We start from the raw sequence: 24957 nt of genomic DNA, 5'->3' as shown, positions 1-24957 counted from the left end.
AAAAAGACAAAGATCATGGCGTCTTGCCCTATCAAGTCTTGGAGCATCAAGGAACAAGAAGTGGAAGCTGTGACAGATTTTCTCTTCTTGGGCTCCAAGATTGTCCCGGAAGTAGACTGTAGCCATGACATTAGGAGACGCCTGCCTCTGGGAAAGAGAGCCATGGCTAGCCTTGACCGCCTAGTAAAGAGCACAGACATTACACTGCCAACCAAGATTCGTATAACTCGTGCTATGGTCTTTCCAGTTGTGATGTATGGATGCGAGAGTTGGACAGTGCAGAAGACTGACTGCCAAAGAATTGACGCGTTTGAATTGTGCTGACGGAGACTCTTGAGAGTTTCTTGGATTGCCAGAAGATCAAATCAGTCGATATTATCGACCATAAACCCTGGCTGCTCATTGCAGGGTCAAATTCTAAAGTTAAATCTCAGCTACTTTGGTCATTTGATGAGAAGAGAGGAGTCGCTGGAGAGAGATTTGATGTTGGGAAAGGTTGAGGGTCACCGGACAAGGGGTAGGCAGCGAACGCGATGGTTAGATGGCATCCTCGAGGCGGTGCAGATGAAGGTATGTGATGTTAGGAAGATAGTGAGAGACCGGAAATCGTGCCGTGGTATGGTCCATAGGGTCACGAAGAGTCGGACACGGCTGAATGAGTGAACTGAACTGAATGACACCTGCCAGCAACTACCTGCCAGAGCCATGAACGTTATTTTCCGCTCACAACGCAGGCGCCGCATTTAGTGCTGAACAGAGCCTCTAAGACTACATCGCTATAAAAATGGCACCTAATAAGAAAATCCCTTTGCGATGTAGACAATGAAAACAAATATCATTCGTGCAACAGCCGCGTGGAAGAAGAGAGCGTTGTCAGGAGAGTATCGAGACAGCAATCTCGGAATTTAATGTTCAACAAGTCCATGCACCACCCTCAACCATCATTGTCAGTGAGAATGATTTACTAAATTTATAATCTCAGTTCTGTAAAGTGCTATCTCAGAAACTATAATCACTGCCTGGTCATGGCTAATTCACTTTGTGAGCATGCGCCATTTTTATGAAAACAATAACAACAACGATTCATATACCAAGCAATTGAAACAGCACTGGTTGATCTCCTTCAGCGCCTTGCTTACACTGCATCGTCAGACAATGTCTGCAGTATATGGTGGCGTTACGCATGTCACTAAATACCTCCACGTTGGCTGAAACAACTGTGTGATATCCAAACAGTATGAAGCAACGTTTATTAAATCACGCAAATATAAATGAAGGTAAGCTGAGTAACCGCTCAAAGGAACATATTGAAAAGCAAATGCTTGATAGGAGGTCCAAGTAGGAGGTCCCCATACAGCCTTCGTGCTCTGGGACCTCCTGCTGTATATTAACTAATTTACTGTTTATATAACGCAATAAAAATCTTGATCTTCTTCTTTGGAATGCATAAATCAAGACACACACAAGAGGGTGGGACGATCGCCCAGCAAGAAGGCGATCTCACGTTTCCTCTCGTACTGTCTCGTTCTTCCGTTGTTCATCAAATTGGTGTTTGCACCATTGGGACGTGCAGAGTGCGCTTTTCACAATGTACAATAACTACCTAATCCATATTTTGGTTTTTTATTGTACCAAAAAAAAAAAAGGAAAACTATCTGCAGGCATTTGTGCTTTGCCGTTTGTCTTCATGCAGACGCAGCAGGCAACGCGCGAGAGCTGCAGACAAGCGCGACTACAGCATCGCGACTTCCAGCAACGTCAACGCGGGACCGCAGTGTATGGGCGGGTAGGTGAAGCTGGGACACTGCCTGTCTAGGGACGTTGTATCAAATATGACACCGATGATTATATTTGACGAGTCATATTTGGTGTGTCATACTTCTTTTTCCGTTGTATTGTATTGCGGCATGGCACTCCTCGGGTGCTCCTAAGTGACCGCGGGACGACCTTCTTATCGACAGTCGTTATCGACGTTTCTGCGCGCATCATCAACCCCCCATAAAACAACTTCAAGCTACCATCCCCAGACTAACGGTCTGACTGAACCATTTCAATGCACTCTATCGGATATGATCACCTTCTACGTCACACCTGATCATCGAACTTGGGACACTAATCTACCATCCGTCATATTCGTATACAGTACAGTAGTACAGCGGACTGCCGCTTAATCTCCATTTTTCGCGTTCGTGGCCGTCCTCCCACTACAATCCTCGACAGTTCGCAGCGCCTGACTATTCCTCCACATTTTTACGTGCCCAGTTCGTATCCCGTGTGGTTGGATGGCGTCATCTTGCTCGCCTCAACACAGAAGCCTGCCAGCAAGACCGAAAGAGTGGCTACGAGTCTACTTGTGTAGCCTCATTCCTTCCTGGTGACGAAGTATAACTTTACACAGCCCTGCGGATACCGCTACTAAGTCATCACTGTAATTTCATCAACTAAACTTCCCCAATGAACTACAAAACTCACACCTGTTGATCCCCCAGCCGATCGACGTCACCGCGGTAGTGAAATTGTTCTTGTTTCTCGTTTGAAGCCATTTGTGCGCCGAGGTGCACCGGTTGCTTATGACCGGCCAAGCTGTCCTCTTCCGACCGCTCGCAAAGACATGTGTGGGCCTTCCATGGATCTTCTTTTACTTGCACATACCATCGTCATCATCCCGCGGCGCCGCCTGTGGCTCGCGCCTCGGTTCGTCATCAGAATAAACGCCAGACACGGCATACCTTGCCTTGCCATCTCAACCTGGTCTTCTTTTACGATATACCCAACGAAATATTATCCTATTAATGTAGAATATTCTCTACAATATTCTCTGTAATTACATTTTTGAATATCATACGCCTGCTTACTTTTAACAATTGTAAGTGACCCCATGCCCTCAAGCAAGAGACAAAAAAAAATCCAAAAGGTTCTTCATATATTGTAGGATATAAATGAAAACACATTCGTACGCTGCTTGTTACACACAACAGTAAATGGTGGTAACTGCGCAAGCAAATTATCTGACACAAGCGTCTAGAATACTGCGAACACTTCTAAATTCATTCCATAAATCAGGTTCTAATTTACAAGCTTCTCTACGAAGGCTACGTGCATTTAACCGTCGATTGCGTACAAAATCAATGGTGTGTGATCATATCTCTTTCCGTTTTGTGGGTTTTATTTATTATTGCTTTTTAATGTGCATTGAGTTGATCATGATTTATTGTGTATATACTGCAGTGCCATTGCATGCGTTTAAAGGCGCCTTTTTTTTTTCAAACGACGTTTACCAACAATCTTCCCTCTCAGTGATGGAAATAAAGAATTTATTATTCATACTTTTCACTCTGTCGGGCCGCAGAATTGTTGTACTACTTAGGCGATGGTCGCCTCAGTTTTCAATAAATTGAACCTAGAATCTTGGTAAGGTTGAAAGCTGGGCGAGTTGAATATTGTTCATTTTGAAGGTAGCGCTTAAAACCAGGAACAAGGAGTAGAAGGACACAACACGAGCGCTCGTGTTGTGTCCTTCTACTTCTTGTTTCTCGTTTTTTGCGCTGCCTTCAATATGAAGAAAAATCTTGACTTAGTAAGTATCATAGGCAGCTAAAGATGTAGCAAGAAAATTTTTGCGCGAATATTTTCGCCTGACTTACCCTTTTGGTCACTGACGAGCATTATAGTAGGGCCTTCAGGGTGGTCGAAGTCCACGAACGTTCCTTTAAGCTTCAGAACTTCATTCCTATCAAGAGGCAATGCCGCCAACGGTTACAGCGAGCTACAGCTACCACATTGGTAAATTTGCCATCTGTTTGAATTAAAACAACTTACCCACTTTGACCTTGAGTGTACCTTTTAAACAGAACCTCTCTGTTGTTAACATCGGAGGGCAGGTCGGCAGTGCATAGAAGCAACTGTGCTGTTGAGCTCTCCTCGAATGCGTATATGTGACGACCCTTAGCCATGAACTGGTGTGCAAAAGAAATCAAGCCACTCAATTTCTGAATTTTACCACCAACCCAGAGAGATATATCAGTGCAAATCTGCCACAACTTTATACAACATCGAGCACAAGCTATATGTTTGTTTTACTAAAACGGTGGACTACCTGTACGTCGCTGAGCTCTTAAAAAAACGAGTAATGACACTAAATCTCGGGTTCCTGATTTATGTCACTGTCCACAGATCATTCCGTGATATACGCCTACGACCACTGCACAATTTATAAGAAATTTTCTTTTTTCGCCTGTTTCATTTCGGTCTCAACATCTGAACGAACGGTTGCAATGACGTCAGTCAAGTGAAGGATGTCAGGGAAGGAGTTCTGGTTAGGTATGAGAAAAGGAGCGATCTAATCGTTGTTCTGCCGTATGAATTCTCTACAATGCTTAAGACAGCGTGCCTTAACTGTAGCCACAACTAGTGGACTAAATATTATGTTGCTTTTTTTTTTTTCATCCCCCGCGTGTCCAAGACGGGACGTCACAGCCATCGCCCGGCTGCTGAAACGAAAACCGAAACTGGGGAGGAAAGATGATTCAATTATCAAATAGTACGTTCGTAAGTGGAAACCTCGTGGTTATTCATATTCAGGCATGTCTTAAGCATCATCACATCATCAAGAAGGAGAAAGCCACCCAAACTCGGTGTCGGCACTTATTTAACAATATATAATCTCGAACACCACATTTAAGGAACTTCGTAAGCAGGATTGGGTCAGAAATAAATAGCATTTAAGCCGTTTAAGACGCGGTGCACACTAGCATTTCATAACTTTTTTTTTGCATTTCATTGTCGCAGACGCTGTTGACGCTCACGTGTTCTTTGCCCGACAAGCCATATAAGGCTATTGTGTACGCAACTTGAAATGAATTGGATACTGAGCATACGAAGCTACCCCTCTCTATCCGTCACCCTCGATAATCAAATTGGGCCAATCATTCCTTCGATGAGACGTTATCATGCAGAACTAAAATCTGAAAAGACAGTGTGTGACATAATTTCATATTTTGCTCTTTGTGTTAATTGATGTGACTTCGTTAGCTGTGCGTCTGTCCCCATTTGGCACCGAGCTATCTTCAGTTTTGCAAAGAATGCCGGTGATACCCTTCCCATACTGCTGTTTCGCCCAATAAATCGCACCAGGCGAGGAACGAGGTTGAAGATTTATGACGTCTGACAAATAACTGTCTGCAAGTAACGTACATTGACACCATACACTAGGTTTACGTCTTCTGCATTTCTCCCTCTTTGATACGGGGCTGGCGTGGCCGGTGTGTCATTCCGCATATACGGCTTCAACACTCAACGCTATAACCCCTCCGCCACCTTCTACGCACATAGCTCCTCCAGGGTTGACAACGCAAATCTACCGTAAGATCTGTATTCTGCTGTGGGCGGGGTGCGTTTGGGCTGTGTAGCTTTCGCTGCATACCCACAGAAAGCTGTCTCGGGTATAGGATATGTTTAAACACATTCTGCCGTGACTCTGTTTCCCGGGTGAGTGCTAAGAATAAACAGGTGTCATTCGGGTTATCTGACGAACAGTAGCATTATGTGCAATCACAGGATCAACCACACATAAAAAAGTCCGCGAGGTTGTGGTGCCGCGCCAAAGCAATGCTATTGCAGAGGTATTTCGTGCTTACCCGAGCTGAAGCGTCTAGTATTTTATTGCAAGTATTGTTGTTGCATACACAACAAAAGTGGCTAATGAATTTCATGAAAGTATTCTACACCGAAATCACCTACGAAGAATAGCTGCGGTAACGTCATTCCGATGACGTTGTACCAATCCACCAAATCAGGGAAGACAGCTCCAATATACAGCAACGCAGATAGAAAGCGAAATTGTTTGTCCAGTTCTTAAACGTTGGAGTTTTGTGTCGCGCCGGCCTGCCGCGGCCTCTGCCGCCTCGTTGTGCCTCACCCTACACCGAAAGCCAGATGCTACGTCGCGTACGTCTGCGTCTCCCTGCAACAAATGTGCGCGGGAGAAGTAGGCTCCTTGGGCGCAAAAAAACGTTGCTGCGGCTTAGCTCCACTACGCCAGGTTGCGCAAGCGAAACCTTCGTTATGCTTGGTACGAATAATAAGCTTAGTGGTTCTTCAACTGCGCGCCAGCTTCAGTCGCACTCAACGTGATACAGTGAACAAAAAATCGGGATTAAACACGGGACGCGTAATCATAAAAACAGCGAATTGTGCTCTAGGTTATTGTGTTTCTTTACTAATTACGCAGTATATATGATCCCATGCACACATATTATCAGTGCGTCAGTAATGAAAATTAGATTTAGTTGCAAGCTCATGTTAAATATTCGAGTTTTGTATATGCTGGACAATTGTTGCAGTCTTAGTATTATTACCCTACTCCAAAAGAAAATGCTAGGAACGGATTAACCCATTTACTCCAAACGGAGTGTGCTGAAAATGCTGTTTTGGCTCATCGTCTAGGTCAAAGTCAAAGCAAAATGTCATGTTAAAGCAAGTCATGGTCGGTCATGGCGATAGGCTGAGCCTATTGCCATGCCGAAATTCAAGCTATGCCGTCCTTACCTTGAATTTCTCCCGTGAGGTAATGCAGTAGTGATGTCGCGAAAGACATTAGCCAATCACAGCGACAGCACACCCTGTTCGACTGTGTTTGACTTCCATCTCAACTTTCCGGAGAGTAGGAGCTGCCTGAGCTGGCAGTTAACTTCATCTTGGTCGTACAGTCTGATGATGATGATGATGATGATGATGGACTGATTTTTTATGGCGCAAGGGCATCTTTGGCCAAAGAGCGCCAAAACACAAGGTGAAGTGACAACTGAAGTTAATAAAATGTCCGAGGTGAGGTGTTTAATGAAGTACTTAAATACGATGGTGTATAGGGCCTAAAAGTTTTTCCGGAGTGTACATTGAGTTAAGGTGTTTAGTGGTTTGAGTAAAACTGAAAGGGTGAGATGTACGTGTTAAAAGAATAAGTTGCCTCAGCAACAATTTCTTTAAAAGAAAGCCATTTAATTAAAAAAAAAACGGGCTGACGCCCATGTTGATAAATGGCTGAATATAGAAAGCCTAATTTTAATAAATATTTAAAAAGTCTTTCTAATGATCGCCAAGAAAGATGGATGGAAGTGTCGGTATTTGTTTCTTGTATAATTTAGGAAAGTGACGTCTGCTATGCTGTTCAAGTCTTTGACATTCAAATAAAATATGGAGCACTGTGAGCCGGCAACCGCATCTCGAACAACGTTGTGCAGGAGAGTTCGTTAAAAGATATGAATGTGTTGTGTATGTGTGACCTATTCTCATCCTGCACAGAGCTACTTCTTTGAATCTGTTTTGTTTTTCTGTAGTGTATCTGCCTATCCTTGGTTTTATTGTGTGTAGTTTATTCTCCGTTGCCATGTCCCACTCCTCTTGCCATTGTTGTCTGATCGTGTTTTTGATGTGAGGCTTGAGATCCTGATATGATATGTTGTCAGTGTCTGTAGTGTTTCGAAGGGCAGCTGATGCAGCAAGCCTATCTGCTGCCTTGTTTCCTGGTATACAGCGGTGGCCTGGCACCCAACACAGTGTAATATTAAGTTCTAGTTTATGGGCAGACATAAGGGAGTTATAAAGGGAATTCAGGACTGGGTTCTTATTGTGCCACTTTCGAAAGGATAGGGACATTAAAACACTGAGGGAGTCTGTGTAGATGATCGATGTCTGTATTTTCTTTGCTATAATGTGTCTCACAGCTAGCAGGATTCCATGGCATTCAGCGGTAAATATACTTGTATGTCTGTTCAGAGTTTTTGACTGTGAAAAGTGTGGTCCATGTGCTGCACAGGACACTTGAGCAGACTTCGAAGCATCGGTGTAATATTCATCACAAGTGTACTTCGCCTGAAGTAATATGAAGTGCCGCTGTATGGCAATAGAGGATGCGTGCTTCCCCACTGCAAGAAACGACAGGTCAAAATTAACAGCATGCATTTCCCAAGGAGCAATTAAGTCTTTTGGTGAAGTTGTATGAAGGCTGTTAATCGGAACGTCCAGTTGTTCAATATGCGTGGCAACTCTGACTGGGTATGGCGGTGTTAGAGATGGTTTTCTTGAGAAGAGTGCTGTGCTAGTTTTGTCAAGCAGGAGCCGGCGACATGGATGGTTCAGTTGGCATAGTACCTTCATAGCATAAGTTACACAAGTAAATTCTCTCCTTCGTTGCAGTGACCATCGGTTCGCCTCGACATAAAGGCTAGCAATTGGGCTAGTTCGAAAAGCGCCCGTAGCGAGGCGGAGGCCGAAGTGGTGCACGGGATCAAGTAATTTTAGTGCAGAGGATGATGCTGACCCATAGACCATCGGGCCATAGTATATGCGTGATAGAACTACACTATTCAGAAGGCTCAGAAGGCAGTCGCGATCGGTACCCCATGACCGGTGAGAGAGAATTTTTAGCAGATTCATTGCTTTGAGACACTTCAGTCGCAACTGTTTTATGTGGGCAATGAAGGAAAGTTTTTCGTCAACAACTACGCCAAGAAATTTATGTTCATTTTTAAAGGCAAGGCTCTGACCATTCAGTGTAATTTTGGGGTCGGGTCTGACGCCACGCTGCTTAGAGAAAAGTACACAAACACTTTTTTCAGAGTTAAATTTAAACCCATTGTCATCAGCCCACCTGGACAATTTGTTAACAACTAGCTGAATCTGTCTTTCACAGATGGCCAAGTTGCAAGATTTGAAGCTTATCTGGATGTCGTCAACATATACGGAGCAAGAAATGGTTTTTGGCAACACACTTTTTAAAGAGTTCATTTTGACTATGAAAAGTGTGCAACCGAGAACACCACCTTGAGGGACACCATTTTCCTGTATGGACTGCTTTGAGTATGTATTGCCAACACGAACTTTGAAGGCCCGTTCAGACAAGTAACTTCGAATTGTATTCAACATGTTCCCTGTGATGCCAAGGGAGAAGAGGTCGCGGATGATACCATAGCGCCAAGTGGTATCATATGCTTTTTCGAGATCGAAAAAGACAGATAAACAATGATATTTATGTACAAAAGCATCCCTTGCATAAGACTCGAATGCAATGAGCTGATCAGCTGTTGACCGCCTAGCTCTAAAACCAGCTTGGTTTGGATGAAGAAGACCATTGTATTCAAGGAAATGTAGGAGGCGGCGATTTACCATTTTTTCAAAAAGCTTACATAACCAGCTGGTTAGAGCAATAGGCCGATAACTGGCAGCAAGAGTGGGTTCTTTTCCGGGTTTTAATATCGGGATAATGATCGCTTCCTTCCATGCTTTAGGAAAGCGTCCTGTGGCCCATATTTTATTATACAGGCAAAGTAGGGTTTCAAGCGTGCCCGTATGCAGGTGTTTGAGCATTCCATATGTGATCCTGTCAGGACCTGATGCTGTGTTCCTACATGTGCCAAGTGCAATCTTCAGCTCCTGCATGGTGAAAGGGCTATTGTACCCTCCTGTGCACGGTATTTTATCACATATAGGCTTCCTCTCCTCAGTTACCTTGTGCCGCAAAAAAGAATCTGTATAGTGCGCTGAGCTGAATACATATTCGAAGTGTTGCCCTAGTGTGTCTGCTTGCTGTTCAAGAGAGTCACCACTAGTGCTGACAAGGGGTGTTGGGAGAGTGTTATTTCCTTTGAATGCTCTTATTCTGTTGTATACTTTGTGAGCATCAAAATAAGAGTTCACAGAATAAAGGAATGATGACCAGCTTTCTCGCTTGGAGATGCGTCGAACACGTTTGCCATTTGCCTTTGCGCGCCTAAATTCTATTAGGTTTTCAGCCGTGGGGTATCGGCGAAACTTCGACCATGCCTTGTTTTGTGTTTCACGGGCAGTTTTACATTCTGCATTCCACCACGGCCTTCGTTTGTTTCGTGGCTTACTTGATGTTTGTGGAATGTGTTTTTCTGCAGCATCTATAATGTGCAGCGTGATCAAGAGTTGAGATTCGTCAACGCCTAAGCCAGTAACTGATGAACAGGGCAGAGCTGAGTGTTCCCTGAACATCTCCCAGTTGGCCACATATTCTTTAAATTTCCTGGGACTAGATGCATTTACATTTTTATTGCCTGTGTACTTCACAGAGATGGGAAAATGGTCGCTTCCATATAGATTGTCAATAACAACCCACTCTGTAGCTGTCAAGAGCATCGGAGCCATTGGCTAATGGCTAAGTCAATGGCTGTGTACGTATTATGAGCTGAGCTGTAGTATGTTGGCTGTTTTGAGTTGAGTAAACATGATCCTGAGGACAACAAGAACTTTTCAATTAGTGCACCTCGGAAGTCCGTTCTTGTACATCCCCATAATGGGTGGTGGGCATTAAAGTCTCCGACCAGCAGCCATGGTTCTGGGAGTTGGTCAATCAGCTTTTCAAAATTTTTGTTGCACAGTCTATGATTTGGCGGAATATACAGCGAACATACCGTTGTTATTTTACCGAATATTAAGGCTTGTATTGCCACTGCCTCTAAGTCTCTGTTAAGCGATATGTTTCGACAAGCGATTGACTTTTGTGTTACAATGGCAACGCCACCGGAGGGGTGAGTACTGCCTTGCCTATCTTTCCTGAATACGCGATACTGCTTGAAAAAACTTGTGTCTGTTGGTTTCAGATACATTTCTTGCAGACAAACTATGTTTGGTTGGTATTCGGCGAGGATTTCATATACGTCATCCAGATTTTTTAGAAGTCCTCGACAGTTCCAATAAATGATGCTCTCGGTAGCCATTTTGGTAGATGTGGAAAGAATATAGAGTAGGGTTAAGACTCGCAGCCCTTATCAGGGGGCTTAACTGGTGTATGTTTTTTTTTTTTTTTTTTTGAGGCGGTCTAGCAGGCCCCGCCTCTCATTGGCGGACTCCCTAGGCGCCGCTGACGCTGCGGAGTCCATGCGCACCTTCATCGCCTCTGGTGAAGGTATGGAGGCAGGAGGTTTTTCAAGAGGAACCAAGTCCCTCTCAGATGTCTTTGGTGTCCCGGACGTCTGGGGGAAAGTGACCTCCGGGATTGCAAAGATTGGTGCAGCCGGTGGCTGCTTAGTGAGGAGCCGTGGTGGGAGCATGTCAGCAGCATTGCACTGCGTGCCCACCGTTACTGGACGCGGCCTGGCCCCTCTGCGGGCTGCGTCAGCATAAAGAGCGGAGGAAAGCATTCTGTGCTTTTTTCGCGCCTCTCCGTATGTTATCTTCTCAGTTATCTTTATATTGATTACTTCTTTTTCGGCCTGAAAGGCTGCACAGGACCGCGAGTTGGCAGGGTGGGTGCCCTCACAGTTTACACATTTGTAGTCAGTTGCACTGCATTTATCGGTTGCATGGTCATGTGCGCTGCATTTTGCACAGGTATGGCGTCCTTGACATGTCTGGCTACCATGCCCGTACCGCTGACACTTGAAGCACCTGCGGGGGCTTGGTATGTACGGGCTAACTTTGCATCGGATGAATTCCACATTGATAAATTCAGGAAGTGTGCTCCGGTGGAAGGTGAGAACAATATGTTTCGTTTTTATTTCTTCGTTCTTTCGCCTGATTGTTATTCTTCGTACTGCCGTTACACCTTGGTTCTGTAGGCCCTAAAGGAGATCTGATTGTTTCGTTTAGGAGGTCTCGCTCAGAAACAACTCCCTGGCAGCTGTTAAGACTGCGGTGGGGTGATACCTGAACGTCAAGGTGAGCAAATGTTTTTGTTATGAGAATGTTGTCAGATTCACTTTTGTCTGATACCTCTATTAGCAGGTCACCAGATCCTAGTTTTTTCGCTTTGTAGGTTGCCCCAATGATGGCCTTCAGAGAGTTGGCAATCAGAAAGACTGACAGTTCATTTACTGGTTGAGATGCGGTTATAGAGCGCAAGACAAGAAATTTTGGAAAGTTCTCAGTTGGTGTACTGATTTTTTTGCGTCACTTCGGTGCGACTCCTTTTCGGGGGTCGATCAGGTTTTTTTAAAGGTAGTGTTTCCATGCAGTATGGATTGTTTAAGTGGTCCTAATATATGTCGCCTCTGGTTCACCCTTATACGCAGAGGAAGGTCCCGGAGCCCCTCGCCTGTTGGACAGGCGAGGAGCCCATCGGCCGAGACTTGACCATGGCCTCGACCGCCACTGTTCAAGGTTTCTTCCCTCCACCTCTCAACCTTTCGCCACGGTACGGATGACAGCTTCAGTATGGGGGCTCAGGGTCCGTGGTGGCACCAAGCACCAACACCTAGTTTACACAAGGTGCCCTTGCGGGGGGGTCGTACAGTCTGGTCTCGTGACGTCAAACAACCCGCTGACCGCTGACCCGCGCGCGCTGGCCCTGCGCCTTCATCTGTCATCTACCACCTGACAATTGCATGATTCTGACGTTTTTGCGGCTGCGAGCATCAAGCGGGCGATGCTACTGCCCCAGTGGGTCCCAGGGATGCTACGCCAGCCACCGGCTCTAACTTACTGCGGCAACCGCTAAAGACGCAATTCGCGCTGAGGCGTCACGAAATAGCTTAGCCAATGAAAGCATCGGCACATGCAACTCAGATGCTGAGCTCGTGGGATCCATATGAGTGCGCGTCCCAGTAAACTACATTTTTACGCAAATTAGTTTGCAGGACGGGAGAAGTATACTGTCACACCTTAAATGTGGACACTTTAAATGTGGACACCTGCACCTGAACCTGACTATCGAACTACCCTCTCTGCTGGTCAAGAGGCATGATGTATCTTTCAAAATTCCTAATTAACAGAATCATTGTCATCATCATCAGCCTGACTATACCCACTGCAGGACGAAGGCCTCTCCCATATTTCTCCACTTAACCCGGTTCTGTGCTAGCTGCATCCATTTGACCCCCGCGAACTTCTTAACCTCATCCACCCACCTAACTTTCTGCCGTCCCCTGCTACGCTTTCCTTCTCTTGGAATCCAGTTTGTTACCCTAAGCGAACATCGGTTATCCTCTCTTCGCACTACATGTCCTGCTCATGCCCATTTCTTCTTCTTAATTTCCAATAGAATGTCGGTAAATTGAGGTATTTCTCTGACCCACTCTGCCCGCTTGCTATCTCTTAATGTAAGAATAAAAATGCAGCTAAAATATTCTGGCTAAATATAAAGCTCAGCTGTTCTCTTTGCTTAAAGTATCAGATGAAAGCTAGCATAGACCAAAGATTTCACAACTGTTCCACCCAAAAGGTGAGCCTACGTTATTACGAAGCCATTGACGCTTGTGACAGCGTCGCGTTGGCCTTTTAGCCAATGCAAATATTATAGCGAAACTTTGTATTTTTTGCTACGCGCAAGGCAGACTCTAAAAGGAGAAAGCCACCACAATCATTCGTTTGTCATGCCGATTGCTATGTCATGTATTTGCGGGCGATTCGAATTTCTCGATCACAAAATGTGTTAATGTGAGAAAGGACAAGCAACGCTCTTGGATATCGAACGCGAAAGCGTGCTAATCGAAAACACTCATTTCGGTTCAGCAAAGTTCACTCCGTAGCGTACTGATCAGCTTACCAGATCAATGCGCTACGGAGTGATCTAGATCTACAGAGAATCGAACCAAAGTAAGAAATCTGCATTGTGACACACAATTCTTCAGTACGGCAAGAAGACGCATATTTATCATAGGTCACAAAGCCGAAAGACGTATCGGCAATCGACAGCTATCCCGCAAATATGTTTACAAATAACGATTAGCTGCTCGCTGTCTGCTTCGAACAACTTTTGGATGTCTTGAAAAAGACATTCGATCGGATGAGGCGAGCATCCTAAACAGATATGGTACAAAAGTACTCACGACAAAGTGCCATTTCCGTATGCAATTTGACCTCTGAGAAACAGTTCAGCTGGGAGCTTAATTCAGTTATACGCAATGCGTATAAATGCGCAAAGCGCTTTAAATCAGTTTGGCCAGCGGTGCTTAGCTGGTAGCTAAATATCTTGAACGCGCATCTTATGATATTTATTTGAAGCACGATGTGAACAAATGATCACCTTATTTCTCTAACACATGTAGAAAACTAAAGTCGCCCTTGCACATCCTCACGTATGATCTAAAGCTACTTGATTATTGGAAAGTTACATGCTGTGATTGAAGTTTGCTTGTTCCGGGTTTTCTCGTGCTCAAGAGGATTTTGTTTTCCTGACAGGACGTGTCAAAGGCGGCTGAATCATGTAGACAATGAATAGATAGAAGCACGGACGACACCAAAGCAACGTGATATAATGCGACAGTTATAGCTGGAAACGATATATAGTCCACGATTAAAAAGGTCACCAGTAAGTTACACAACTATAACGCAACTGCAATGCGACGCAATATAGTCATTCGCATACGTACTGGTTGAATCCTCCCAGGTGTTGTACCCACCACAGTAGCCAAGTAGCATTTAATTGGACTGCTGAATCCAAATCTTCAGATTGTAGGCCGCATATCTAGACAGGTTAGTATTTCGGAGGTTGAGCTAGGGGATGTCATCGCACGTTACAAACACCAGGTCAAACACCAGGTTGTATGACTTATATCGGGTTCGTCCTCTGCGGCGACTTTATAAGCTACGTGTACCACAGGTACTTAAACTTATAGTTTACAATGTATATTTCCTCTAGAACGTTATGCCAGCCAAAATCACCATTGTGGTATTTCAGTTTTCCGTACAACTAATGATAAAAGATTTAACACTGCTAATCGGAATGTTACTCAATACAATTATCGTATAAAAAGGCTCCAACATTTACTTACCTCAGTCAGATTACGTGAGACTTTTTCATTCTTCATGGGGCACTCGGATGCGTCGCTCAGCAAGTAAACGCCAAAAATGCATAATGCAAACAATGTCGAGAGCGTCATACTGCGAGAAGAGAGACTGTCTATAGCGCTGCCTTTATATGCCGCGATCCTCGCTCAATGGGGATTGATCACCTTTTGGACATATCCGACCTCAAATGCAGTTGCTTCCAACTGCATGCCGAAATCCTCAAAGTACGCGGAAGTGAAACATATCCCAGACGGCTTAATTACGAAGGCACGTGCCGATTCCCAAGTCAGACATGAGTCAAGGCTGCTGCTTTCTAAAGCGAAGACTTCTTGACTTCTTATTCCGAAAACATATGGGGTCATGAAGGTCGTCTATGTGCACTTTTAAAAATAACGCACAAATGACGCACGTTCGAAACGACAGCTGTCGCGGCTTTATATTGAGAACTGAGTTCACTGACAGTGGTTACTGCAACCTGTCATTGATCAAACAAGCTTATCTCTGACAGGCTCCCTGTGCATGCGAATGAGGCCAGTAATCAAAGAAATCATATGAATAAAAAATCAGTTTTATAATTATAACCTGATCTATATTAAGGTCGTTTTCCTGGAAATCAGAGTACAATATTTTAGTGGTGGAGCATAAAAGTGAAGTTGAGCCCAACATCCAACTTGACGTAAGAGTTAGCTACAAGTGAAACAATTCAGCACGTTTCTGAAATCGGATTCAAGCCCACACCGGCGAGAACCATGTAGTATACGCTCTGCTTTAGTTCTAATTTACTGGACTACAACGGCTGCATCCCTACAAGGAAGAAACACGCTCGCTTGAAGAATGATGAAAGGATTTTTCTGCCATGTAAACAGTGTTTTATCGTGCTTCATAACTCCTTTTCATCATCGTTTTCCCATGCTGCACCAGTAACCTTTCCTGCTATTTCTGCGCATGACATTTTACACATGGATCCTATTCTTATCAACTTGGTAGATATTTGCAAACTAATAGAAGTTGCAACAATTTTATCGTCAGCTGTTCCTGATGGCATTAACTACAAATTTGTAAAAAGCACCCACGCCTACTCATCCATTACATTGTCGTATGTCTTTTCAAAGTCTTTACTGAGTTCCACGCTGCTTGAAGGTGGGAAAGGTAACTCTGGTGCATAAATCTGGTTATGTCCACGGCCCCCACAATTATAGACCTATTCATTGACGTCAGTTTCGTGCATGTTGCTTGAGCACATAATTTATTCTAGCCTAATCTCTCATCTTGAATCAAACTGTTTCTTCACACCCGATCAGCACGGTTTTCGAAAACACCATTCCTGTGAAATGCAACTGCTCGCTTTTACCAATGATTTGTTTTCTATTTTGGATTCATCGTCATTTGTGGATTGCATTTTTATCAATTTTGCGAAGGCGTTTAATATTGTTTCACATAAACTTCTACTTTTCAAGCTTAGCAAACTTAATCTCGATGCTAATGTTATAAAGTGGATCGAATGCTTTTTGGAGGGTCATACCCAGTACCTCCCCATTAACGACTGTGACTTACCCGTAAGTCCTGTAACATCCGGCGTTCCTCATGGTTCCGTATTAGGTCCTTTGCTCTTCCCAATTTATTTTAACGATCTTTCTGATTCCATTGACTCACAAGTAAGACTTCACGCGGATGATTGTGTATTATCAAAAAATTAACAGAGCACAAAGAAACCGGACACAGCAAGAAGACACACAAGACGGGACGGGCGCTGGTTCTGTCTTGTATATTGACAAATATCTAACCCCTCAGATGTACTTGCTGTTCAGTCTGACCTTGATAACATCTCCGCTTGGTATCACACCTGGACTATGAAACTAAATGTTGGTAAGTGCAAAGCGATGAGAGTAACACGTATGTTTAACCCGTCGTCATGGTTTATTTCCTAAATAAATCTCCTTTAACTTCTGTCTGTGATTATAAGTACCTTGGCGTATACATTACTAACAACCTATCATGAAAAGCGCATGTTGAACATATTACTAATAACGCTAAACGAACGCTTTGGTCCCTGACCACATTTTGTTCCTGGCTCCTGTGATCCTGAAAGTACTTCCTTATAAGTCTCTTGTAAGCGCAAAACTTGAGTATGCCTCATCTGTTTGGGATCCCCACACTAAATCATTCATACAAGCCCTCGAATCCATTCAAAATTGCTCTGCTCGTTTCATTCTGACTATTCCCGTTTGGTCAGTGTAACGCTTACGAAGCAAATATAAATTCTCCTGGGCTTTCTTTACGCAGTCGCATTTCTCGTTTATGTCTTTTTCACAAACATTATTTCGGCAATGAAAAGCTGAAGCAATCGTTTTTTAGTGCACCTATTTATTTCTCATCACGCATAGACCACAGGATCAAAGTTGGCGTGCCAAACTGCACAACTAATCTTTTTTTGAATCCTTGTTTCCAATGGGTAGCTTAAACTGGAAACACCTTGCCGCCTCCGTCGTGTCCATCACCGTACCAGACTGCTTCAAGTCTAGCGTATTTGATCACCTGCATTAACCTGCCCAGTACACCTGTATTATTTGTTCTTGCTTTTTTGTTTGTACCAGCCACTCCTCTGTATAACACCGAACGGCCCTGAGAGTAAATAAATGGAATGAAATGAAACGCGTAACTGGCATTCGTCTCATTACATACACTGAAGATTAGGTAGACAAAATGAATGACCCTACGAAGGAACACGTACTACTACAAAACGCGTTGGCTGTTTCTTTGGTAGTACATCGGGGCCCCTTGCGGGTCACTTCGATTGTGAGCGCAGGCCTGCAGTCTAGCGGCACTGACTCAAAAAGAGTGAATGAAATCAAATCAGGTCACCTTTCGTGCCGGGTGCGTGAACACTCCACATCTAAGCGCTCAGAGCAATTCGAACGGATGATTTAACGGTGCTTGATGACTGGAAAGCCAGCAAGCGTCTACGAATTCAGGAACGCATCAAGGGTATTATTGTGCGAGAATGTCAGCGTAGATAGAGCAGAAATATCGGTAACGGCTGCTTTGGGGAACGAATACCACCGCCGGCGTAAGGCCGCGATAAACGACAGTTTTTTTTTTTTTGGGGGGGGGGGGGGAGGGGAGGGGTGCTTACATGCGTAGCCTCGCGACGCTTTGAAAGGGCAGCCGGACCCCGCTCCTCGGCGCCAGGATTGAAGAGTTTTCTTTGTTTGTTTGTTTCTCGCCTCTCCGCCGGTGCCGGCCGCTTCCCGAGCACACTTGGAATGCCCTTTCGTTTTTGTCACCTCCTGCAGGCGTTGGAAGACTTTCCGGACGCGGCAATAGCTGCGCTCACCTCTGCCTGGGAAGGCCTGTTTTCCAGGAACAGGCTTTCACAGCGGCCCCCCACGTGGCGCCACTAAGGAAGGAGCGGGGCAGTTAATGGAGATGTTCGACACACGGCGTCTCGAAGACACCTCAGCTGCGCTCTCTTCAGCGCAAAAATTGGGTGCGCGGGAAGGTGCTGTTTATATTGCAGTTTCCAGCTTTGTCATGAAAGCGCGATTCGACCTTGCCCACCCGCGGCAACTCTCCCGGTTTGGGCAGCAGCGACGGCGACAAGCCCCTCCCGTTAACGGCCACTGACTGTATTGTCACCCTGGCCCCCTGTGGCTAACAAAATAGAGTCCTCGTCTCAACTCCCGCGGCGCTTTTTCGGGAAACGCGGCAGCGGCATGCACCGTGAAGAGATAAGAGGACGAGCGCCGATGGGGAGAGGTAGAAACCTCGAGTGGAGAGACCGTTCAGCATGCATGCTGCATTTTGTTTTTAAGAATTAAGGACCTGGGTCCGAGAATATTGCCAACCAACCGGAGTTGGGTCTTATTAATCAACGGGTCTGATTGGCTGCATGAATTTGAGGCGGATCATGTGAAGCGACCGCGCTCATGTCTTTGTCGTTGCCATGAAAAGCAGCCATCAGACCCGGTTGAGTGGTTCTGTCCAGTCGAGCACAACTGGCAACTCCGTACTCAGCACGTAAGCTTTCCTCTGTGTGAGCTAAGCGGTTCTCTGTGTGAGCTATGTTTTGTGCCTGAGATGTACCCGTTTGCTAGGGCGATGGCAGCTCTGTGTGAGGCCACCAGTGCAAATTCGGTCGTTTTTGTACATAATCTGTGATTATATCTTTCCTCTTCTTTCAACATGAAGACTGCCTGGCTTTTCATGTTCCTTCGTCTGCCGAATCACCCTTCCGAACCTTCGGAAGACGACACCTATTCATCACTGCCGGGAAGCAGCTTAGCACTTGGCTAAAAGCGCAAACCGGAGGAATGCCAGGCACGCGTCTTACATGGCTGAACGTGAATCGAAGATTAGAGCAGTGGCATAGAGGAATGAGACAACGTTGCGTATATTTGTGAAGAGAGCGATTGTTAACATCCATCAAATAAAGGCTTGCAGCTATACCAAAAAAAATTGTCCGAGGAATATCACAATTTTTCATCAGTTCTAAAGTGAGTAGAAACGATATATACATTTCTATTAAATAACCACCGCCCACGGTAGGACCTCTTAAAGAAACCCGATGCTTTGATTAGGTTTCTAAGATATTCTCTGCAAAATGGTACACGGATGCTGACGTCGGCAAGCAGCAAAAACAGAAATGACAGCTCTCTCATGCTTTCGTTCGAAAAGTCGACCTCCTCGTTGACCACGCTGGCCCGCGCTGACGTTGCAGCCTTGACGCAATCAATTGGTCCTTCTTTCTGATTGAGTGGGATAAGGGGGGGTGTAGACGGCTAATTGTGTCAGCCACTCGCTACGTACTTTTCCGCCACACTTTTCATTTTCGCAAAACTATAAAACGACGCGAAAAAAGGTTGCCAGTTTCTTTTCCTAGCCCATTGACGTTTGAAAGTGTGTGCTCTGGCGGTCATAAAAGCGCATACATATGAGCACAGCAACGGTACACACTCACATGCACGCACGCACACATACTGGAGACATACGGGGCCCACCTGATTTTCTAAGAACCACCAGGGAGCTTTATGGGAGGGAAGGAAGTTCCTTCTTCGGCTTTCGAGCAAAACGTCGCCTGGGGGCCCCCTACCCGTTGGGGACCCTGCTTAACACGCACGAGGCAGCAAAAAGAAGGGCATAAATATCTCAAAAGGCAGTGTCGTGACGTGCGCATTTTCTTTACGCATGGCCTACCGAACAGGGTATCCCGCTAAACGCCGAGGAGAAAGAGAAATTTGGCTGGAAGGGATCTGTAGGAAAGCAGCACGGTAAAATGAGTTGATTGCCGAAGCTGCAACTGCGTTACTAACTGCTCCTTCCAAAAAATGTTTGCGGCCTTGCCTTCCGGGGGCGAAGCTGCACGTTTATAGGGAAAGAAAATATTTTCGGCAGCAGGGTGGACCATGGCCTTTTAAATTCGTATTGCTGCGCTTGCAAATACTAATCAGCATAATCAGTAAAGTCTGGCTCTAACCGCTTCTATTGCTCGTCGGAGAAAGCGCTGAATCTCTTTACGAAAGGCTTTGATGCGGTCACGTCCTTTCGGTGACAGAGAAAAAAATATTTGTGCTGTTATACACCGGGAAAATAGTTTCTTTTAGGTTTCCTACAGCTGATATTTAAATAAATAGGAAGAAAGCATAACCACCACATACAACCAGTGGGATCCGAACGCGCGGCTTCCGCATGAACAAAACACTACACGCGCCTGACCTCAGATAAACAGCGTTAGGGAAGTGTGCACAGAAGTCCATTTGTATGAAAAATATAGCTGCTCGTGGCCTTCCTCAGAGCTATCCTTGAAGTGTGCGGAGTGATAAAGAGGAAGTCACAGCACTAACAAATCGCCATATGTTTTCGAAACATATAAGATCTAGACGCTGAGCGCTTGTGTCTGATGGTAATGTAACAGCCCGCCAAGCTAATATGTGTAGTACTGTGCCTTAGCACGCATTCTGCTGGCACCTAGTTGATATCAATAGCATGCGGCCGGCCGGCACTCTGCGAAGCAAGCCCTGTTGCTCACTGGCTTTCGGGCAACTCCAAGCTTGGCAGATGAAAGGTGATCAGCCATCTGACAGGCCGTGCCAAACGGTTAACATCCTTGCCATCAGCCAGTTGACGCCCCTTGTTCATTCATCAGATTACCACAGTGACCCCAGATGCATCCTAACTCGAGGGCGAGGACTGCTGCATCGGATTTCTGGGCTATAAAACCCGAGCCTTCTGTCGAGACGGACAATGCGAAGGGAGAGATTTGCTGCTGGGCCATCGCCGCACCTTAGTGAGCTCGCTATGATCTCGGCATAATGTTGCACTAATGTGCCTGATGTACTTCAGAAGCAGTTGTTTTCCACTGCGAAAGTCATTGGCTACGCTATCTGAAGGCTCTTAATTGTTGGCTACTTACTGAATAATTTAATGGTTGGTTACTGCATACAGAAATTTTAGCCAGCGCAGAAAGAGCACACACAGGAGAGAGAGAATAAACTTTATTGAAAGGAGAGATGGAGATCGGCCGACGATAGAGAGATCGTGGACTACTACTCCATACTGGATAAGGGCGGCAAGAGAAGTAAAGAAGAGTTAGAATGCGAATGGAGGGTGATTACGTCATAATACAGTTAAATTTTGTGTGGTGATCCAAGTCACTGAGGAGACCTCGTACATGCTTCTAAACATTTTCACACACACCTATTGTCACTGTATACATACTTGCACAGGCGCAAAGAAGAGCTCAACACTTACTTGGAGCCACAAATACTCGGAGACAGTTGAGTTGTCACTGCATGCATATTAGCACAGTTTCAGACAAGAGCTCTGCACATTCATTGCGGGAACAAACGCGTAAACATGCATGCCAGGCACTGCTCCATAAAACAGTTGCCATCGTTCCAGTTGTCACTGCACACATACGGGCACCGTTCCATAGTAAAGTGCAAACGTTTTAACACGGCCATCGCTGCACCAGAAAATTATCAAAGTGAACGTCCACGTGTTCCAGCAGAAGCGCACATGCACATAGGGTACGCACTGTAAATCATCTCATCGTGCTCACACATGTGTAAAAGGCGGGAATGTAGTCCTTATAGCTCGAAGAGAGCCTTCATGACACGCCAGTTATGTGGTCCCTCCTGTAATACCCAATAGGGCCTTTCAGGAATAATAAATAAATAAATAAATCAGCATGGTTTCACCCTGCCGCCGAAAGTGTAGTTTTCTCCAACCTCCTGACAGCAGCTCCAAATGCTCTCCTCTCATAAATATGAGGAGGGTACTCGTAAATAACATGGTAAATTGTTTTAAGGATACTACAGTTCAAGCAGTTCAGGCTGGCTTCAACTCTGATTTTGTTGATGAATCTTTTGGCTACTCAAACCCAAGCCGTTACCGATAGAGCACGGTTGCCTGGAGTCGCATATTTTAATGCAGGCGTGGTCGTAAACCTTCACCAAGATCAAAATAGTCGCCTTACATATGGTTAACTTAGTTCCAGTGTAACTGCGAGGCTCTCTGTATTGAATGCGCCAGTAAGGCTGAAGTGCACTTCCTCAAGAAGGAGATTTTTATGAAAGCTGGATCAGAATAAGCGAGCTTAGTTTCCGGTCCAGCGCTTTCATTTTCTGCTATACCGCGGTGAATGGTTATCCACTGAAACTTGATGGAGTGGTCACGCTCGAACGCCTCAGCTAGAAGTAAAGAACAATCACCCAATCAGCTGCTTATATGTACTTGGTTTCATGCTTGTTTCTGTGGTCTACAATTCAAGTCTTAATTCTATATTCAATAATTATTGTCTGCTGACCAATGTAGCGGCTGACCTCTCGTATGCTTGCCAGTCCGGTTGATATAGATGATGATTTGAACCCTAAACGCTGGGAGTACGCGCTTTCAGACACTATACATGCAGCTGCGATGAGGTCGTCGTCACTGAGCCATCGACAAAAATGGACACGCAACTTAACGCCATAACCTCATATCCACTTGGGGACGCGTAACGTTTGATGGTCGTCGGCTTAATAGCATACTGAAAATGTGTTTGGAAGTTTTTCGAATAACCCCATTAGCTAGAGATTGAATAATGTGGGACTTACTGCTCCTCGTTGAGGGACGTGCACCCTGTATGACAAGATGATATGTCATGTCACATTTATCTCTCACTATGCATTGCCCGGTTCCACAAAAAATTTGCAATCCACTGATGTAACCATCCGCCAATTATGCATTTCTCGAAAGCATGTAATATTTCATCATGATGAACATTGCCGAAAGCACCCTTGCTGCATATCGATTACACTGTCTATAGGAGAACGCCCGTTGAGAAATCCTGTTATCGCTGCTGGGTACCGGCTTAAAGTTTCAAGCAAACATTCAAGATTGCTATATCTTGAGTTTCATTCTTTTGCCGACGCAACTTCCGACAACTAAAGATCTGTAAGATGTGATGTTATTGGGCAATCGCACTTGGTTTAAGCAAATGCACATTGAAACTTCTCCTTTGATGTGGAAAACGAACGGTAACTCAAGTAAGGTTACGTCATGTTAAAAGGTTCCGTCCGTGCACTGTAGGCAATTTCATCGGGCTCTGGGGAAGAAAATTTTGTTTAGAAGCGGAAAGCGCTTCTCTGAGTTCGCGCGGCTTGAAACGAATGTCCAGGCGATCATCCATGGTAGGAGAATCACGCGGATGCGGCGAGACTACAGCTGAGCTTCCAGCAATTCGGAAGCAAAAATCCCCGGAACTTCACGATCTCCCTGGGGAAGAAGTACAAATGTACGGGAAGGACGCTGCTGCTGGAAATCACAGCGCTCAGATGACGCCAGGTTCTTGATAGTGGTCTCCGGGGGCTCAGCCTAGTGCTTATCCGGCGAAAAGTGCTGTACTCTCTTTTTCACGCGCAGAGAAGGCTAGAGTTTAAAACATGCAGTATTCGTCCTGCGGTATTTTCGTCCTGCACATCACCGACCCACACGTAAGTGCGCATGTAGCACACCTACTGGTGTCATAGATTTTGGAGCATATATAATTATTTATTTGCATTAACCAATGTGCTGCTATCACATCATCTGGGTTATACAGCTCGATAATGAAACGTTACGGAATATATTTTAGTGCAGCGTGCCTTGGCTCGTGGAAGGCGGTCAAATCAGTAAGGCTGCACATATGTTAGTACGATCACTGCCGAAAACGTTTCGACATCAGGACACCAAGCTGTGTATTATAACAGACACCTCGGTACAAATGCCAGGCACAGGCAACTGCTGTGGGCAGTTCAGTGAAAAAAGGTCGGAGTCCCGTAATTACGAGCAATAGCTGCATTTTTAAAACAATTACAAATATTCTGACCACAAGCGCTCATTACAGAGCGGATCCAGAAAAGATGCTGCGCACTGAAATCTCCAATTATGGGTCTGTGAATGACAGTCCGGAAGCGACTCTGGTCGTGTTGCTTCAAATCTACACCTAAAGGTTGTGTGTTCATTCAGGATTACAGTTACAGCAACATACTCGTTGAAGCTGCTGCCGGAAACCGGATGTTGAACGTATATACAGTCAAGCGAATGCATAGTATAAGCTTGCTTGGATATTCAACCGCTCCTGATAAGAACTGCTTATACCCTGACAAGCTAAAAATAGAGCTGATACTCGGATCCCATACTACTGATATGGGAAAGCGGTACTAGAATCTCCTCTGCCTGAAGTACGTCAGGCCTCTTCGCAGACTTCGAGCATTCCTACGAAAGAGTGCAGATCGAGAGATTCATTTTAGTGATGGTGGCAACGACAGAAAAACTATGATTGCTGTCGTCTATTAGATTTTCAAGAACCTGCTCAACAGCGCCCTAACTTTGGAGAGCAGGAGCTGTCCAAATAAAGCATATCAACGGCCCTGTTAACACCAGCAATGGTCTGTCAGGGGGTGCCTATCAGTTATTTAAGCATAATGTTGATTTGTTTCTCCGTGATAGCCACAGGCAGTGGATGTATTGGCGGACTGGCCGCGGCTATGCTATTGAGCGTCAGTAGAGGTGTCTATGGCGCAGAATCTTTCTGAGAAGTTGTAATATTTGCAAATTGCGGTGCCGGAGCTGACGGTTTCTTCGCTGAAGAGTGGCATTATTCGTGCTGATGCGTCGTCGCTTAATTTGCGTTACTAAAAATCCTCTGCGGCTTGCTTGTGCGCGTTCAACTGCGGTGAACCGCTTTTA

General features: G+C 45.1%; 1 protein-coding gene across 1 annotated transcript in view; it reads right to left on the bottom strand.

Annotated features, from left to right (window-relative positions):
- Window positions 1-15049, bottom strand: part of LOC146192382 (uncharacterized) — a 30577-nt gene extending 15528 nt beyond the window's left edge. The window contains exons 1-3 of the mRNA XM_084600053.1: window positions 14733-15049; window positions 3820-3956; window positions 3645-3730 (exon numbers count right to left, since the gene is read on the bottom strand). Coding sequence (XP_084456179.1) covers window positions 3645-3730; window positions 3820-3956; window positions 14733-14840 — 331 coding nt within the window. The 5' untranslated portion in view covers window positions 14841-15049. The remainder of the gene's footprint in view (window positions 1-3644; window positions 3731-3819; window positions 3957-14732) is intronic.
- Between the last annotated feature and the right edge of the window lie 9908 nt (window positions 15050-24957).

Source organism: Amblyomma maculatum, chromosome 4 (genome assembly GCF_055883805.1).
Source record: "Amblyomma maculatum isolate TAMU_Amacu chromosome 4, ASM5588380v1, whole genome shotgun sequence".
Classification (NCBI taxonomy): Eukaryota; Metazoa; Arthropoda; class Arachnida; order Ixodida; family Ixodidae; genus Amblyomma; species Amblyomma maculatum.
The sequence above is the reverse complement of the archived record's forward strand: the minus strand, read 5'-3'. Positions and strand labels throughout refer to the sequence as shown.